Source organism: Bombus pascuorum, chromosome 7, assembly GCF_905332965.1.
Source record: "Bombus pascuorum chromosome 7, iyBomPasc1.1, whole genome shotgun sequence".
Classification (NCBI taxonomy): domain Eukaryota; kingdom Metazoa; phylum Arthropoda; class Insecta; order Hymenoptera; family Apidae; genus Bombus; species Bombus pascuorum.
In genome coordinates, this window is record NC_083494.1 from 16,215,174 (window position 1) to 16,232,650 (window position 17,477).

Genomic DNA, 17,477 nt, shown 5'->3' on the forward strand with positions numbered 1-17,477 from the left:
CTAGCGAAGTCCGCGGAATAAAAGAAACACGGTCGATGTGCTTTTTTATTTCTAGTCAAAGTAATCACTACCATAGCTTATTACTGCTCTATAACTATTACTACAGTCACTACTGCTCTTATCACTACTTCTACTGTTACTACAATTACTACTATTACTGCTACTGTTACTGCTACAGCTACTGTTGCTGCTATCGCACTATTACTTTGCACTACTATTGTTACTACTACCATTATTATTATTCTCATCATTCTTATCGAACCGGTTATGACACACAGGTCAAATTGGTTATGCTCCTTAACCAACCGGTGCATTCTTCCACGAAACATCCTTGAAGTTATGGCTTTTTTGTTTCATTAATTGATTTAAGAATGGATCGAACATACAAAAGAATAACTTAACTTCCGCAAAAACAGGTTCCTTTTAGATAAAAATAACTTTTGCGAGAAGCATTTTTACTGACTCGAAAGCTAAGGTGTGTTTCTTGATTAACGACAGTAGTATAGTTTCGTCGCGTTTATTGTCAGGGCATATTACCAAGTGATACTTACCTCCTCCGCGTTCTGTCATACCTATCGAACAATAAAAATTAAACATTACTCCAATTGAAATGTATAAAGTAGATTACAAAATAAAATGAAGGTAATTATTCAAAATAGGGACGATCTCACCAACAAGGATTGCCAGTCGCTTTTTGGTGGCCGGTTAAAAAGATCTAAAACAAAATTATATAAAATACGATATATAGTATTAGGGATATCTTTAAGTACATATCTATCATACCAAGGATTCATGATCCTTACCGCAAATATCCTTCTTCAAATTTTCATTGTCCAATCTTGCATTCATCGCTATATCGATAACGCAGGGAGTGACATTGCGCTAGTAAAATGTTTTCCGCAAAATTTTAAATTTTAATTTTCGAATTACCAAAAATCATTCCCTCAAATGTTGTTTCTATCTAAAAAGAAGTTATTTTCAAAATTTTAACCAAATCGAAGCATGAAAGTTTTCAAGATTACAAGAAGTGACACTGAAGAGGGAAAATATTTTTCGCAAAATTTTAGGTCTTAACCTTCGAATGGAAAACGAGACTCTCTGTAAAATTTCAACCAAATCGGGTGTGACAAATTGTTTGAGATAAAGCCCTGATCTTAAATGTAGCTTCAGTATGCATAATATTATACGCAGAGAAAAAGCACTACCGTTAACGAGAATGTGAGATAGTAATGGTAGACAAGGTTCGATAACGAGGTACTCACATCACAGACTATGGAATATTCGATCGAACTGAAATATTCAACCTCTCGTTGGTAGTTTTGCGATTCGTTGTACGATTGCGATCCCGATATAGTACGTTTTGCGACTATTCGAGAATTACGAACGAGTAAAAAATAAAAATTTCTCAATCGCTGCAACCACTGCTACGAAATTCTTTCTATCACTTTCTCATCGAGCATACGTATAACACCTACGTATAACATCCGAGCAAAAAAAATATTCTATACATTTCACGAATCTGCGTCATTGATGGAACGTATCGTAGACATAGTAGAGCTTTCAGTACACAATATCTTTTTTCTCTCTGACATAACTTTACCCTCTATTGTCTGCCTTCGTATCGCTCTGTAGCTACGATGTATGCGTGACACAAAGCTTTTCACCGAGATACCGAGTTTAAAGCCCATTTTTCGAGTTTTCTCGTTAATCATCGGTAGTATTCTTTGTTCAGAACCAATTGGAATTTTTGTGACATTGTAAATTACGACATGCTACATTTGTCAATTAATCGTCGATCGATCCCCTATTATGTTTTCCGCTTAATCCTTGGCTTGGAAAACTACACTAGTTTTATACTGTTTTCCATATGATTCAATCGGAACAAACTGTCACTCGATGTCATACAAACATTATAGAATATGTTCTTTCACAGGGAATGGTATTGGACGTCCCATACGTTGAGATAAAGTCGTTCGAATCGAGTTTGCACCAGTTCCTCGCGGTTGTTCACCGTTCAGTTGTGTTATTGGACATCGAAGAAATGACTCGTAGACGAGCCGGTTTTGAATATAGCTTTAATTAAACCAGGTTATTAGATACAGCTCGCAGAGTATGGTCTGAAACGTTTTAGTCTTTGTTCAAGTAGAATTTATTAGACAACGACGTCGCGCCGCGATGAGGAAAAAAGAGGAATGTTAGCTTATACGCGAACAATCGGTAGAGCAGCACCGCGTGGATAAAAAGCTTTTAGCTGTTCCGATAAGCGTCAGGAATCTGCCGATCGCTGCTTAACGAGCGAAAACAATCGGATAAAGAAGACCAATTGCTTACTTCAACATCTCGGTATTGCCTTTCCGTACCGTTCGCCGCGCTCTCCATGGGAATCTCGCGAAATAACGAGGTAACTTTTCGTTTGTATAGAAAAGTCACGTCGTCTAGACGGGATACGCTATATTTGTACGGTATATTGCACTGGTTGAATAGCTTATTCGAAAGTCTGCTCTGCTTCGTAGTCTGCTCGGCGGACCACTCGGTTTTTCCATACAAAGAGGATTAGCATCGTCCTCTTTGTCTTTTGCTTTCTTTCTCATACTCAGTGTTCATCGTTTCGTTTTTTTTTTTTTTCACGGTGTTTCCCTTTCGTCTTCTTCTTTCCCAACAAACCATAAAACCGCTTTCCTGAACAGTTGCAATATCGCACACGATCATAACCTATCTATCTCCTGTTTCTTGTCTATATACATATTCCGATGTGGGTTTCCTACATCGTATCAACCACTCGACCAATCAAATTTTCAACCGTACGAAACCTAACGAATACATTGCAATAATAAAAAATCAAATGTATAACAACGCGCGTTTTATGCAATATTTTCGAATGTGAGAAGAAAGGTGTAAAGATTTGTTCGAGACGAGTTTATCGTATCTGCATCTCGAACGATATCCATTGCCAAACCGATAAACATTTTGAATTCGTTCGCGCGTATCTTCCTTCCGAGAATGTGTCGTCGTATCGTCTAACTGAAATTTCGAATAAAAAGCACGTTTACATTGGAGTTGAAGCGATTCTTGACAAACGATGCAGAGAACGAAAAGCAAGCGACTCGGTAACAGATTCGGTGACCGACAGAGGTTCTCTTTGATCACAAAGAAAAACGCAATCGCTTCCCTTTTTCGCTATCTCGACGTCTGCTCTCTTTCTTGTATAATCGTTCGTCTTCTATAATCGAAATCGCTTTGCATTCGATATCGTCTCTATACTGAGTTTTAAGAAACAAAATACTAAAGCTGCTATAAACACGAAATACGTATACATACATATGTACATATACATACATATGTACATATACATGCATATAGAATACATACACGCACGCGCGCACGCCCGCACACATTGCAAGTTCGGACGAAGAACGACTGCTAAATTTTCATTTTTTTTCCTTTAAAAAGCAAGATACGTCAAGGTAATATTCGATGAAAAAGGGTTGTTGCGTCGTATTTCGAAAGGAACTGGCAGTCGAAACTCTGAGTTCCATTTATTTTGATCTTGAACTAGACGCCGTCATAACAGCTTACATAAACAAAGTGTATTCAGTGCTGCTATCTATTATAGTTTGGGTACATGGCGGCGATTGCCGGCCTGGTCCTGCCCTGGCCTGGCCTGGCCCTACCCTGCCCTGCCCTGCCCTGCCCTGCCCTGCCCTGCCCTGCCCTGCCCTGGCCTGGCCTGGCCTGGTCGACTCGGCCTGACCCGGCCCAACATACGCCACACTCGGAATAAACGCGCGAAAGCGAGCGAGTGGAAGACTACGATGAGTGAAACGAACCAACGCAACGCAACGGTGCCAGTCTCGCCAGTGAGACTTTAGCTAGCGTCCGAACCACCGGTGCATTCCACCGGTACGATTTCTACTTGCACGCACGCTGCTGGCCGCAATTTTCAGCTGCCGCGTTCAATTTTTATCTACCAAGCAGTCCGAAGAATAAATCAGCACAAGGGTACCGGTGAAAAATTCGTATACGAAGATAACAAAGTACACGTTGACGCGCGTGCGCGAAAAGTTAGGGATCGCAGTCTCCGCTAAAATCTCTCCACACACAGATTCAAGCGTGTTGCGATTAAAGAAATTTGTCTGGTATCGGTAAATGATGCGTGATACGCGGTTCGGTGGTGAAAACACAACCTTTTGAAGAAATGGGAAAACAGCGAGCTCGTCGATGACTCGAAGTAAGTGGTACCGAACAAACATATGTACATGTAATTTTGGGTTATTCACGATGTGAATTCGCTCAACGATTACGAGAAGAACAGCGCTCGAGCTAATACGAATTAAGTCGCCTTATGTACTTACAATGATTGGCAATCGCACGTTTAATCGATCGATCGAAATATGTAATTGCTGTCTCGAAAGAGATTTTCTTTGTAATTCTCAGAGTTATCGACTAATTCCCAAATTATTTTTGTCTCAACATAGTACGTGGTATACATTTTCAGCGAATGGCGTGTTAGTAGTACTTAAAAAAAAAAAAAAAAAAAAAAAAAAAAAAGATACTCTGGGAAACAGGTAAATTTATTCTAAGAGATACGAAAATAGGAAGGGAAAAGGCAAGCCCTTAAATGTTTTGACACTGGTGTACTAACGTGCGTGGCGTTCGAACGAGGTATCGCTTTCTGGACTGTAACTGATGTCAACTCACGACATATTTGGTGTAAATATATCGGGTCTGCGTTACATTTCGAGAGAAACGTTGATTTAGCGACAGCGTTCTGACTTGACGCTCTCATCACCGACACCTCCCATCTAAATCTCCCTTTCTCGAAATCGCACAACGATTTGTATATCAATGATTTTGTTTTCTCGTGTTATCTGTAAGCGAAAGTACGTCTTTCGCGTTTAAACATCGTTGCCTTTCTCCTTTTATAATATCCGCTTACTTTCGCCCCACCTCTCCGTTCTCTTCATTCCTCCTCTCTTCTCTTTCCTCCTACGACTCACGAGTCCCTTGCTCGTTTTCTCTCGATCTTTTACCTCAGCCTATTTTTCAAAACACGTTTTGCAAATCGCACGAAAAAATGTATCGAGCTAGAATGTTCGAACTCAAAATGGAAATTATTCAGTATAATCTATAGCTTGATTAAGCCGATATTGCATAACTAACAAACAAACAAATAAACAACGACGAAGGAGACTTATCGCGAGAATCGAGATGACGGGGAATCGAGCGACGAACGAATTGGCGACTAGTACCTTATAAGGCGCGAAGGTTCGCACATAGCGGCAGCGCTATCGTCCTCCGATCTGGCGAAACCGGCCTTCGGCCGTGTTTGCTTCTCGGATTTCGTAATTTCGATTTTCCAGAGATACTTTCCGCGATCTCGAAACTGTAACCAATTCCGCGAGACTATGCAGCGTGGTTTGCACGTGCGCGCTCGCTAGTTTCGCGATAAAACAGATAGATTTGTCACGAGATTTATTTAAGTGGGAATGTCTGGAGGCAAGCGTCGAACGGTAACCTTTCGTCAACAATTAACGCGTACGAAGCACTAAGAACGCGAGTGGTACACGTCGAGGCGTGGCGGTGCATAAACTGTCGCACTCGACCAACTCGTGAAACATGTTTGCACGGTCACGTTGGCAACACTAGCAGGAAATAGCTTTCATTGGACGCAGACAGAGACCCATCGAGTCGGTTCGCCTTCACCCTGCTCCTCAACACCTCGCCACGGTTCCTCGTGTCACGCTTCGCGTTTGCGCAAACCTTCTCGAACCTGGTAAAACACAAAGCGCTTCAAGTACAACTGGATCCGTGCGAATTTTAAGCATTCTACGATTTGAAAATTCGTCGTGAACGGTTACACGATCGCGAGAATACCACGTGATTACGCGCAACGACTGTCAAACGTTCTCTAGTGTGAACGCGTTGAGTGCAGTGCACTGATTCCAGTCGAATCGTACACTTCGATCGAAACCTTGTCTTCGTCTCTCTCTCTCTCTCTCTCTTTCTCTCTCTCCCGAAGAATCAGTTTATAAAGAAGAACTTGACGCAAAAGTAGAAAGAATTAAAGAAGGGATAATTATTTAATCGATGTAATTCGAAGGGAAATAGAAGAAAAAAAAAAAAGAAGAAGAAGGAGAGGAGTATAAAGAAAAAACTGCTGCGTTGAAAACGAATGTGAGTAATTATGAAAGAGTGGCGTAGAGCGCTTGTCGTGGTAGGGCCGCTTGTACAAGCACGAACAAACCTCTGATTGTTGGAGGGAGAAAGATCTGGTCGGCAACAAGGTGGTTTGTGCAAACGCGTAGGTACGCGTTTCCAAAGGCAGGCATACGATCGACATCTGACTACCATCTGACGATCGTCCGTTTGAAAAGCGGCCTGTGGACTCGTGTGGACTGGTGGCCCCTCAGTCGAACGTCGAGCGCGGTCATCCACGCTACGTTTATCTTACTTGTGCTCGCGTTCGTCGTTCGATCGTAAGTGAACCGCGTGGCGAGAAGATCGCGTTACGTTCTTCCAAAGACCGTACACCTATATAAAAACACGCAATTTCGTAAGTGCATGAATTGATCGAAAAGCCGAAGATCGATTTCTGATCGACTTCCTTGGGAATCGTATCCGCGCGAACCAAGCAACATGTCGGATTTGGTCGGATACTCGCATGATTTCCTGGCGGAATTCATTCACCTGTACCGTAGTTTCCGCTGCTTGTGGCAGGTCAGGTATAGGGGATACAAGGACAGGATACTTCGAAATCGTGCTTATGACGCTCTCGTGGAAAAATTGAGGGAGGTTAATCCGATCGCGGACAAAGATACTGTCATACGAAAAATCAACACGCTTAGAACCGCGTTCAGAAGGGAATACAAAAAGGTGCGAAATTCGCAAAAGATGGTCCAGAATCCTCGACTACGATACAGATCTTCGTTATGGTACTATGATATTTTAAAGTTTGTAGCGGAACAAAACGAAACGAGTCCACTGGACGAAGAGAGAGACTTTAAGAATGCTTTGGTTAACCCAACGGATCTCTCTCAAGAGGAGATGATGGTACGACCTCGTGCAATTTTTCTCGAGTTACCGAGACTGCGCAAATCGAGACTCTCGCACTCTCTCGCTTTCGCTCTCCCTCCCCCCTTAAACCGTCCCTTCTCTTCCCCTCCCATTCGTTATTATCTATGCCCATTTGCACTCTACTTTTACTTCTGTATTCTTAAACGAACACGCAAGCTTTTGGTATTTTAATTTTTTTGAAAAATCAAATTTATCCGTTGGCGAACAAGTAACGAAAGGCGTCAAGTTGCGTTTCGTTCTGTAACGTCGTCGTACGTCACGAATGTAGTAAGTACGGTGAGAACGAGAAGATAAATATTTCGCGAGCAATACGTCTCTTCGATACGAGCAACAAGCTCGTTTCTTCCTCTTTTTATCCTTTCTTTCCTGCCATTTTTAGTCTCGCTTTTTAATTTCTTTTTAACCTTCGCTCTATCTATTTCTCTTCCTCTTTACGGGACTTTATCGATCGGAAAACTCGACGAGCGCTACGATGCGCCGAGAATTACGTTTTAATGAAAATGAAATTCGAAATGTTGGTTTGTTCGTCCATATATTCGTATATTTGATACAATCTTCCACGAATACTTGGTGTGTAAGATTATGCAAGTTGGAAAGCATTTTTATTTCATTGAAAGCAAACTCAACGCGACGTGATACGACCCGATACCATACGACACGATACGACGCGATACGATAAGATAGAACATAACAACGCGATACGATAAGGCGGAACGTAACAACGCGAGTCAGTGCAACGACGTATCGAATGGTTCGTTCGGACGTTGGACTCTGTTTGTATCGCGTTCGTTCGTTGATCGTTATACATATACGCGTACTTTGATCGATACACCATAGCCATATCGCTAGCATTGAATTACAGTTGGCAACGTAACTGTTTTCTAGTCTGTGCAAACGGACGTAGACAAGATCGAGCCACCGTCACCTGTACCGTCCCCGGCAGCTAGCTCTGCTCCGGCGTTTCAACCGATCATCCTTGAAACCGAGGGCTCGTACGCCAGAAGAATTTCCACCTCCGCATCGGCCGATCCTCTCAGAAGGAAATCTCATCAACAACCGGAAAGCTTTCAAGATCGTCAGCCGAAGGACTCGACGTGTGAAATCTCTCCGAGACAGTTTGTCAGCTCTGTAACGGACGACCATTTCGAGACGTTTGGTCGTTATGTGGCTGGCAAATTGAGGAAATCGATGCCTCGTCAAAGTATTATCGCCGAGAAAGTAATCGCGGAGGTCCTCTTGAGAGCTAATCTCGGCACCTTGGAAGAAGCTACTTGTCTCACGGAAAAAGTATCTTCTCGTTGCTTCTTAGTAATGGGCGATCGTTGAATATCACCGATCGATCACCGGCGTCCGTTTCTCCCTCGTTTGTTCTCCTCCAACACTCACGTATGTTTTACGTTCGTTTACGCTATTCATTCCCTGTCTCTCCGTTAAGCTGCATACCCGGTCGCATCTTTGATCCAAACTAACGCGCGTGTTTGTATCCAATGGTCAGGGAAGAACAGCGGACCATCGGCTGCCGGTCGAACGAAACACAACCTCGACAAATTTGCTCGCGAGAATGGCAGACAGGTCGCATTGCAGACAAGTCAATTCTGGCAGCCAGCCAATGAAACAAGACCTTTTGTTTTCCTACACGTGAAAAACCAGTGCACCACGATACATACGTATTTTTCATACGAATAAACCAGTTTCTTTGTAACAGCAGATGATAACGATTTCTATTTTTATTCTTTCTTCTGTTTTCTACTCGAGATCAGTCCACCGTTCCATAATTATTCGTTTTATAGCAACATTTATATCCTAATTACGACTAGTCTCTTGATACACCTTTTCCAGGAATTTGCCATTTCGTTTTCGCTTTCCCACAGCGAGTCCATCCCGATGAATTCCTCCATCGCCCAACTCCGATCCAAGTAGCTTTAAACCTTTCCGATAAAAGTTTCGTGTAATCGGTCAGTCAGTTGTATTACATCCGAACCAGGTATCGTCGAAGTTCTCTTGCCGATACGATGGTTTAAGCTTAAACGAGATACTAGATCTTAGATCTTAGATCGTAGATTACGTAGCCACGTTGCATTAAATCGGTCGCATAGGAAAATGACATTATCGAGACGTTATAATTATCAGTCGAAACACAATTACCCTTTGTGATTCAAGATTAGCTTATTTAATAACAATAAATTGTTTGAGAAATTTTTTATGTATCATGTTCTGTGTATTGAAATAAAAAGTTAACGGTTGACGAGGTGGCCGAGTGGTTAAGGCGTTGGACTGCTAATCCAATGTGCTCTGCACGCGTGGGTTCGAATCCCATCCTCGTCGGTCGGTTTTTTCGTACCTTTTTCCTTTTTTGTTTTCCCTGTTTCTAATATTTTTTTTCGATTATCCGAGTATCTACCACTTTTCATTGTCATCGATAAATATGTTTCGATCGAGGAAAAAATTAAATTTGTTTAAAAATTAATATGAAAGAAAAGATCGAATAAAAACTTTGCTGCACAAAGAGAGAAAGATAGGTTGATATACATACATACGTATATGGATATAATAACTTTAAAAGTAAAGTATAAAAATAAATGTTGAGATTCTGATGGTTTCCGCCTAGATTTGAATTCCATATGGTTAACGTGGTTGCGTGGAACACCATAGATCATAACCAAAATGGTAGAAAATTATGCGTGTCCGTCATTAATGTTCTCGATAGGATCTTGCCTGAAAGTGGATGGTATGTTTGGTCAAACAAGATTTTCGATCTAAGTTGCGTTGCGTCTAGAAAGACGTATATCAGATGCGTTTCAGGGTCTAGAGACGTCGCTCTACGTCGAGCATTAACTTTCGAATGGTGTCAGAAAAACTATATCCAGAAACATGTATTATTTATCTATATACCGACAAGATCTTAAGAGACACACCAGAGATATAGCCAACTTTAGTTTGCTCTCGGATAAAACCTTAGAAAGCCTCGTAAAACAAGAAAATTGCTCTAAAAGTTTCAGGCGTTTACGTTACAGCACATTATCGCCATACATAAATCGAGAAATTACGAAAACCTTTTTAGTGTAAAACGTGAAGTAAGTTATCATCGGTACTTGATCTCGTCGAATAAACGATGGCGTTAAGCAAAAATTTGCAACTTATTCCGTAACCCACGTTTTGCATCTATTACGAAACATTCGCAAGAATCGAGCACTGAAAGTATTGTCGACGATAGTATCGAAAAAATTTACTTGTTAGTTAGGCAGTTTTATTAGTACGTAATACACGTAGTTTGTTATATCAAAGATGACAAAAAATTACAGCCCGGCTAGCTCAGTCGGTAGAGCATGAGACTCTTAATCTCAGGGTCGTGGGTTCGAGCCCCACGTTGGGCGAAATTATTTTTTGTTGCTGTATCGGTAAGATTTGCTTATTAAAATATACGTTGTTTTTTTTTTAAATTATGTAGATCTATTTTTTTCGCTTTGATATCAAATAAGTTCAAAAATAATGGAACAAGGAGGAAGAAAAGAAGACGATACTAGGGGATGATTTTCAGTTCCGTTTGCTTCGTCCGTTTGAAATTGGTATAGATTTAGCTTTGCAACTTTTCGGACGAAGTACCATAAAAAAAAATTATACTTGTTTGATGCAACATATACGTACAATATTCATGGTCATTTATAAAGTTCTCGCTCGAAAGGGGTCGATGTAACAAAAGAGAAATTCGCCCCCGGGTGGGCTCGAACCACCAACCTTTCGGTTAACAGCCGAACGCGCTAGCCGATTGCGCCACGGAGGCAACTTGTTTCGTCGGTTTTAACATATCGTAGCTCTATTAAATGTATCAAATTACAAGTAATGGAACTGACAACGATAAATAGTAGCGTAATCTACATCCATGCGATAATACAATGTATGGGATAGGGTAAAAGAAACATCTAATCGTGGAAAAGGTCGATACATTCGAAGCCGGGAACGCGCGTTTCTTTTCGTATTCCACCCAATTAGACGATACATACTCGGAAGTAGAATGCGAGCAATTTGGTCGCGCGTGCATCTAAAGGCTGCACACGCAAGTACGTATCTAAGTCTGCTCGAGATAGCAGCAGAATCTCACGGTGAATTAGGTCGGCGCGATGCTCGTTTAAATGAATTTGAGTGGTTGAACGAATAACGTGTGTGTCGGTGAAAGGGCTGCGTATACACACCGCTTAGCCGAAAGCAAGACACGCGAAAGGAAAGCTGTGCGCGTGACTGCTCGATGGAGAAAAGAACAATCACGGAGGCTGTGGCTGGGTGTTTCGTAGCGGGAACCTTGAAGCGAGTTCGAGGGTGTTGCCAGAACGACGAAGGGTGTTTGCGGAAGGTTCGTTGGGAACGCAACGAGCGGACTCTCGTAAAGGGCTCGTTATCCTTTCCCGTTAGTTTCGCTAGCGGGCCGCGTCTACACGGATCAAGCGAAAAGAGTCGATCGCGAAGCCAAGCTCAAGCAAGAGAGAGAGAGAGAGAGAGAGAGAGAGAGAGAGCGGAGGACGACGATAGCCCTTCGTCAACGTGCCTTGTCAACGAGCCATGAATTGTCGTTCGCGCGATCTTATGCAGTAAACTGTAGGCAGTCTTTCTTTGTACCGTTCCCGCGGTTCCGCCTCAAACTATCCTTCCCATTCTTCCTTTTCTATTTCTATTTCTTCTTCTTTCTCCTTTAATTATGCACGCAATCAAATAAATTATCCAGATTTTTCGCTGAAAATTTCGCTGGCAAAACGTAATTGTACAAAATGGAATTTCGAATCGCGTTCGATTATTACGTTACGCTCGAGCTTAATCGAATCGTTGCTACTCCTTGCGCTCCTTTGTCTCTGTGGTGCAAGCGGGAAGAGATAGCGAAGAAGGTAGCGCACCAGTTTCGAAGCTCGGCCGCGTAACACGTGTCAATCGTCGAATCGAATCGAGTGAAGTCGAGAGGATCCTCGGACGCGACAAGATCAATATTTATCCTGGCAAAAATCCAGGCTCGAAACAGTGCCAACTCGTATACGGATAATATCGCATCCCTCTGGTGAGATACCTACGTAATTATCGTCTCGACGAATTCACGTTTGTGCCCCCAATTTCCTTTCTCGTTTTTTTTTTTTTCGCTGTCAAAAGATTAAAAAGGGAGATTTGGGAGCGAGGGTGTAGAGTAAAATTGACGCGAGGCAACATTCCAACGTTTGGCGTCGAAGGCAGACGGATTCGGATTTAGTCGAATGGGAAAGTCGAGCATGTAAATGCGAGAAAGCTAGGGGCAGTCATTCGACCGAGCAATCGATAATCTTCCTTTTTGTTCGCGATGCAACCCTGAAAGGTATTCATTTGGCAGTATAAAAGCCGAAGGTTTCGATACTTTGAGACGGTTCGACGTCGCTTTGTCGAAAGCCACGAAGAGCCACAAACAATGGGAGGCACAAAGTCGAAAAGGTCGCTAAATGATAATTCAAACTAAATGGTTCCTTCTCGTTAAACCGAAGAAGATGAGAAGAAGGAAACAGTTATTCTATGCCGAGAATCGCGCAGCATCGATCTCACGAAAATGCATCGTAAAATCGAAAGAGATCGTTTCTACGGTAATACTCGACGAAATGAGAGCGGGAATTCTCCAAAGTCCCCTCGATTGGATCTGGCTACCCTACGTTGTCGAAGGGTGTCGTCCCGTTTAGCCACTCTTGCACAGGGACGTATCGCTCGTCGTTCACTGGTCGTGCTCGTATAGCATACATTATATATATATATATATATATATATATATATATATATATATATATATATATACTACATAATCGTGTCAACGCTGTAACATCGATTTATTTAAGATCGTGCGTTTTCTCGTAGAGGATATCATGGACACGCAAAAGGCACAGCTACGTATGTATGTATGTACAATAATGTACATAATAATTGTCGGACATCGAACTCCATCGAGTCGTCTAGGTTTGTCAGCTGTCGAGAACGGCAGAGCGGTAAGAATCAGTGGGTTTCCGTCAGTCGCGAGAGCGAGAGGAGCACGAAATCAGGTAGGATTCGAAAGACGGTTCGTGCTCTCTAGTTCGTGTCGATATTCCGAGTGAGACGGTGGGATGGCTCGTATCGACGAGAAAGAGCTTGACAGAAGCGGACAGTATCAGGTGGAAGGGAGTACATAGAGTATAGAGGGAGAGCACCCCATTCGAGTACGGCCCTGCAACGTGCCCACCCAATAAGGGTGCGTAGTCGGCGGCGCTCAGTCTCGTCGGAACGGTCACTGAGGTAGGAGGTTTTATTCTCGTAGTATCAGAGTGTCGCGTGCCGGCCGCACTGCGGCCGTGCCTCTTGCTCTTCTCGAACGGTCCATACAACGCGTCTCGCGTAAGAAGTGACGCGCATCTTTTCACGCGTTTCAATTTCTACAATGTGGAATCGTTGAGTAACCGTTCGATTCACGGAGAACTTGATCGAGATCGGCGGATTTCGGTATTTTCGAAGCGCACGAAGAGATCGTAACTGATGGAGGATGACGTTCGATGGAAAGCAAGGTAAAGCATTACTTCGAATACGTTCCTTCCGAGATCCAAATTCCTCGACGTTCGTTATTCCACCGAAAGCTTCTCAATCGTCAGTCATCTCTCTACGCTTTACTCGTTTATGGACGAATGACCGCGATTCGGATCAGATTTGTCTCCTAGCATCTGAACATAAAACTTTCTCTCTACTACATACTAAATAAACGAGATCTTATTGGCGATTGTGTCGCCTCTTACCTCCTAGAAAAGAATCTTAATGCCGTAATCTTATTAACGCGGCGATAAAAGCGACGATACTGTGATGTAATATTTGGAGAATAACGCGGGTTAAAGGTTGTACAATAGACGGTGGGTCGTTGCAATACGATGCGTCGACGCGTAAAAGCTGCCGTCGTCGTTGCATGCGTTTTCTTGTCCGAGAGAGAAAGCACGTAAACGTCGTTTCGTACCGACAAAACGAACGTAGACGAATAACTTTAGTTCGGTCATGGCAAGTGTGGTAACCGTCGTTTGCGCGGTTTTCCGAATCCAGTGCGCTCGAGTCCGTCGCACGCTAGCCATTATCGTTACATAACCTATATACGTTCGCGTATTGCGGACCAATTCCACACGAGGAGAACACCTAGGACGGGACGATATGGGCGAAGCGAAAGGTTCGTCGCGATTTTCCAGTTATTCAAACGGTTGATCGGACGCGGTGTAAATATCTACAGTCTCGAAGGAATTTTGAACAAAGAAACGAAAATAGATCTCGCGTCGCGTTCCATAGAACCAAGGACCAATCAGTTTCAGTCTCTCGGAGAGCGACCGCGTCTACGGAACATGGAAACTATAAAAATGCTTGTTCCCTCCTTTTCTGCTTTTCTTTCTTTTTATCAAGCAGCAACTCCACCATAACTTTTCGCTAGATATCGTTTCATTGTTTACGCTCCTCTGGATACGAGTCGAATTTCCAGGAAATATTTTCGCGGATGGAAACATGGAATGGCAGAGAGAGAGAGAGAGAGAGAGAGTTCGCGTTATCGCGAGTAAGACAACTCGGGGAACGATTAACGTTACCGAGAGTCGTGTCGAAGGGTAGAATATCTTCTTCTTCGAGAATAATACGTGGTCGAGATACTCGATGAACGCGTCCTATCGTGCGATACGGCACGGCTCTCGCGGCCGGAAACGCGAGCCGACGTGCGATATCATTTATTCCCGGGAATATCGCGCGCTAAGGCGTGGCGTTTCTCGAAAGGCAGAGAAATAAAAAGGCTGAACGAAGAAAGGCGCGCCAAGAGTTTATCAATCTGAAAATTTCGTACAGAAGTCTACTCGAAGCAAAGTGGTGACAGACAGGAAATGACTGTCACTGGAATCAGCTTGCGAAGGAAACGCTCAAAGAGGAAACGCAAAAGGGAGAAGACAAGTGCGAACGAGATAAGTTAGTCCGCGGTAGGGGTAGTGGTGCGTAATCGACATCGGTGCATCGGTGTGCTTTATTCCGAAGATTGGCATTCGTCGGATCTGAGAAAGGCGAGACTAAGATTCTCCTGTCGAGTATCTATTCGTAACGCGAGTCTGATGAATGCGAGCCGTCGCATCGCGCGTCACACGACCAATAGACGCGGACGAGCGAATGGATGGATGGATTATTTTTGGTCACGAAGATCCTCGTGGAGGGTAGTTGGCTCGAATTAGCCGTTCCAATAGAGGGTGCGCCAACAACTAGAGCAAAGGGGACGCCTTTTGCTATTTCTCTCGGCCTCTATCCCGATTAACGTTTCGTTTAAATTTGCTAACCAGTCGTATAAAACTTCGAATAAATTGCTCTTGCGACTCTCGATCGTTTGTGTTTCAGCTCGTCGATTAATGGAAGAAAAGTCACTCTACGTACGTATACTGTATGTATATCGAGGATCGTTTTCTCGTTTTAGGCTTTCGATAAACCGAACCGAAGCTCTTGAAGAAAGCCGGGCAAGGTCGCAGAGTATTGGAATACAGGCGTCTACGCACGGCGAGTATCTACACACTGGCGAGTCGCCAACCGGCCGTCAATCGTGCCAATCGTTTCGTATATTTTTCTAACGCGCATATTTTCACCTCGCGCCATTGTCACGAGAATCCTTCGGGGAAAAAACCGTGTTCTAGGAAGGGAACACCCGTTATCCTTTATTCCAATGAACCTAATGAACCTACAAATTAGCTTTTCATTTTATCGAGGTACCAACGTTAATCGGTATTACATACACGCGCGAACCATCGACGGTCGAATCGTTTCGCGTTGTATTCCTCCTGATCCCAATTCGGATATTCGAATAGCAGCGGACACGACTTCTTAAGTTCGCGCCTTCTTCGAGAACAGTTTTTTTTTTTTTTTTTTTTTTTTTTTGGTTATTTTACAATTTGTCCGTATGGACATTTGGTAAAGTGTTATATCTTATTGGTGGAGAAAAAAAAAATAAAATAAAAATAAATATAGCATGTGGGTGGCTACCCCCAGCGGGGTGCCAGCTTCGTTTTTTCTAAGTTATATCTTTTATGTAGAACAAAGTTACACGTAATGTTTTATTTTATAGCTTGATTCACGATACAGCAAAATATCCTAAATTGAGCGATTACATAACGATAGCTGTACCGCTGCGAGAACTCTCGGCCGATTTTCTGCCTGGGACCGAACCAAGCTTTACCTCGTGTCCTTGACCCTGACCGACGTTTGTCATATCCTCTTCTCTTCATATTTTTCCCCAGTCACGGATCCAGTCGCTTCCCTAACAAAACAAACTTTCTCACTGTGTCGCATCGACCGATTTCGCAACGAAATTCGCTAAACAGACGATGATCATGATCGGTAATTACAATTTAGAGAGCTGTCGTCAATTTGGATTTCGACGACCTTTTAACACGCGTTGTAGAAATCAACAGTCTGAACAACATTTTGCTTCGCACGTTACTACCGGAAATTTTTAGTTCTCGGATATTTGAAAAAATCCTACCGGTACCATTCCAGCGAATTTTGTCTGTATTGTGCGTCCGTGACAACGTATGCGTTGGTATTAGTTTGCCGGTTACCGCGAGGCAACCGGATAGAATGATACCCGGGCCTATAAAAACTATAAACAAAAGATAAGAATTAGGTTTGGTTTAGGCGTTACTTTATCCAGTCTCCGCGAAACACGCATACGCTGTACGAACGCACAATTATCATAGGCAGACTTCGCTGTAGTAGTAGAGACAATTTTTTGTAAATTCATCGAAAACTAAGACCGAGCGACGGTTATATGTACAGGAAAATGTCATTCGGAATCTTATATTAAATATGTTAAATTACACGTCACGTATATTAAAAGAATTATTCGTTCAAGATGGCAGTAAACTTTCTAAATAATTACCTCAGAGTCACCGCACTTGTGGCCGCGTTATCATGGAGTTACATAATTTTGGCAATTGTCCAACTCGAGCGGAACAAGTCGTTCGGGTCAGAAACAAACGCGCGGTTGCGATCGCGTATGTGCCCGTGAACCGTCGTCGATGACTCACAGTGTTAACGTTATTACGTACTCGGAATCGTATTTAGACATAGATAATATAAACGATATGGATCGAGCGCAACTCGATCGATCGCGTTGTGCGACTTCTCGCGAAACAAACGCGAGATACGCTTCTGTGAAGAAGCATAGTCGTCGGAAGTATCAGGAATACAATGGTAATGGCAACGGCGACGACAACCGGGAAAAGAAGATGGCGCGCCGGATCGATCCGAGCGGTCAACGAGCAAACCGATCGAGACTCGAACCGTGAAATCGCGGCGACCGACTTGTTTTGTTCCTCGTTCGAGTTTACGCCTGAAAGGGAAATGTTTCGAGAAAACGCGGGGGTGGTGATGAGCGAGGGTCGAGC

General features: G+C 43.0%; 2 protein-coding genes, 2 long non-coding RNA genes and 3 other non-coding genes across 10 annotated transcripts in view; 4 read left to right on the plus strand and 3 right to left on the minus strand.

Annotated features, from left to right (window-relative positions):
- Positions 1-554: 554 nt before the first annotated feature.
- On the minus strand, positions 555-17,278 carry LOC132908896 (uncharacterized). The gene is made up of 2 exons (XR_009658451.1): positions 16,955-17,278; positions 555-882 (listed from the first exon to the last, which is right to left on the minus strand). It is a non-coding gene; the product is annotated as an uncharacterized LOC132908896 (long non-coding RNA).
- On the minus strand, positions 3,614-5,571 carry LOC132908897 (uncharacterized). The gene is made up of 2 exons (XR_009658452.1): positions 5,250-5,571; positions 3,614-5,155 (listed from the first exon to the last, which is right to left on the minus strand). It is a non-coding gene; the product is annotated as an uncharacterized LOC132908897 (long non-coding RNA).
- Positions 3,854-17,477, plus strand: part of LOC132908881 (uncharacterized) — a 30,145-nt gene continuing 16,521 nt past the window's right edge. For 2 of the 4 annotated variants that reach the window (XM_060963277.1, XM_060963280.1), the window contains exon 1: positions 13,303-13,607. The gene's annotated coding sequence lies outside the window, so the exon portion shown is untranslated. Of the gene's footprint in view, positions 4,229-13,302; positions 13,608-17,477 lie in introns of those variants that run through there. The other 2 variants (XM_060963278.1, XM_060963279.1) reach the window with 2 other exon arrangements.
- Positions 6,181-9,319, plus strand: LOC132908891 (uncharacterized). The gene is made up of 2 exons (XM_060963308.1): positions 6,181-7,050; positions 7,960-9,319. Exons 1-2 carry the CDS (start codon positions 6,637-6,639, stop codon positions 8,398-8,400), a joined length of 855 nt encoding a protein of 284 aa, XP_060819291.1. The 5' UTR covers positions 6,181-6,636; the 3' UTR covers positions 8,401-9,319.
- On the plus strand, positions 9,318-9,399 carry Trnas-gcu (transfer RNA serine (anticodon GCU)). Its single transcript has one exon. It is a non-coding gene; the product is annotated as a tRNA-Ser (tRNA).
- On the plus strand, positions 10,376-10,448 carry Trnak-cuu (transfer RNA lysine (anticodon CUU)). Its single transcript has one exon. It is a non-coding gene; the product is annotated as a tRNA-Lys (tRNA).
- Positions 10,782-10,855, minus strand: Trnan-guu (transfer RNA asparagine (anticodon GUU)). The gene has a single exon. It is a non-coding gene; the product is annotated as a tRNA-Asn (tRNA).

What these genes read in the sequence shown, in the direction of transcription:
- LOC132908891 (XM_060963308.1), top strand. Translation starts at nt 6,637, where the DNA reads ATGTCGGATTTGGTCGGATACTCGCATGATTTCCTGGCGGAATTCATT. An exon ending in TCTCTCAAGAGGAGATGATG is followed by an intron (nt 7,051 to 7,959) that starts GTACGACCTCGT and finishes ACTGTTTTCTAG; the next exon opens with TCTGTGCAAACGGACGTAGA.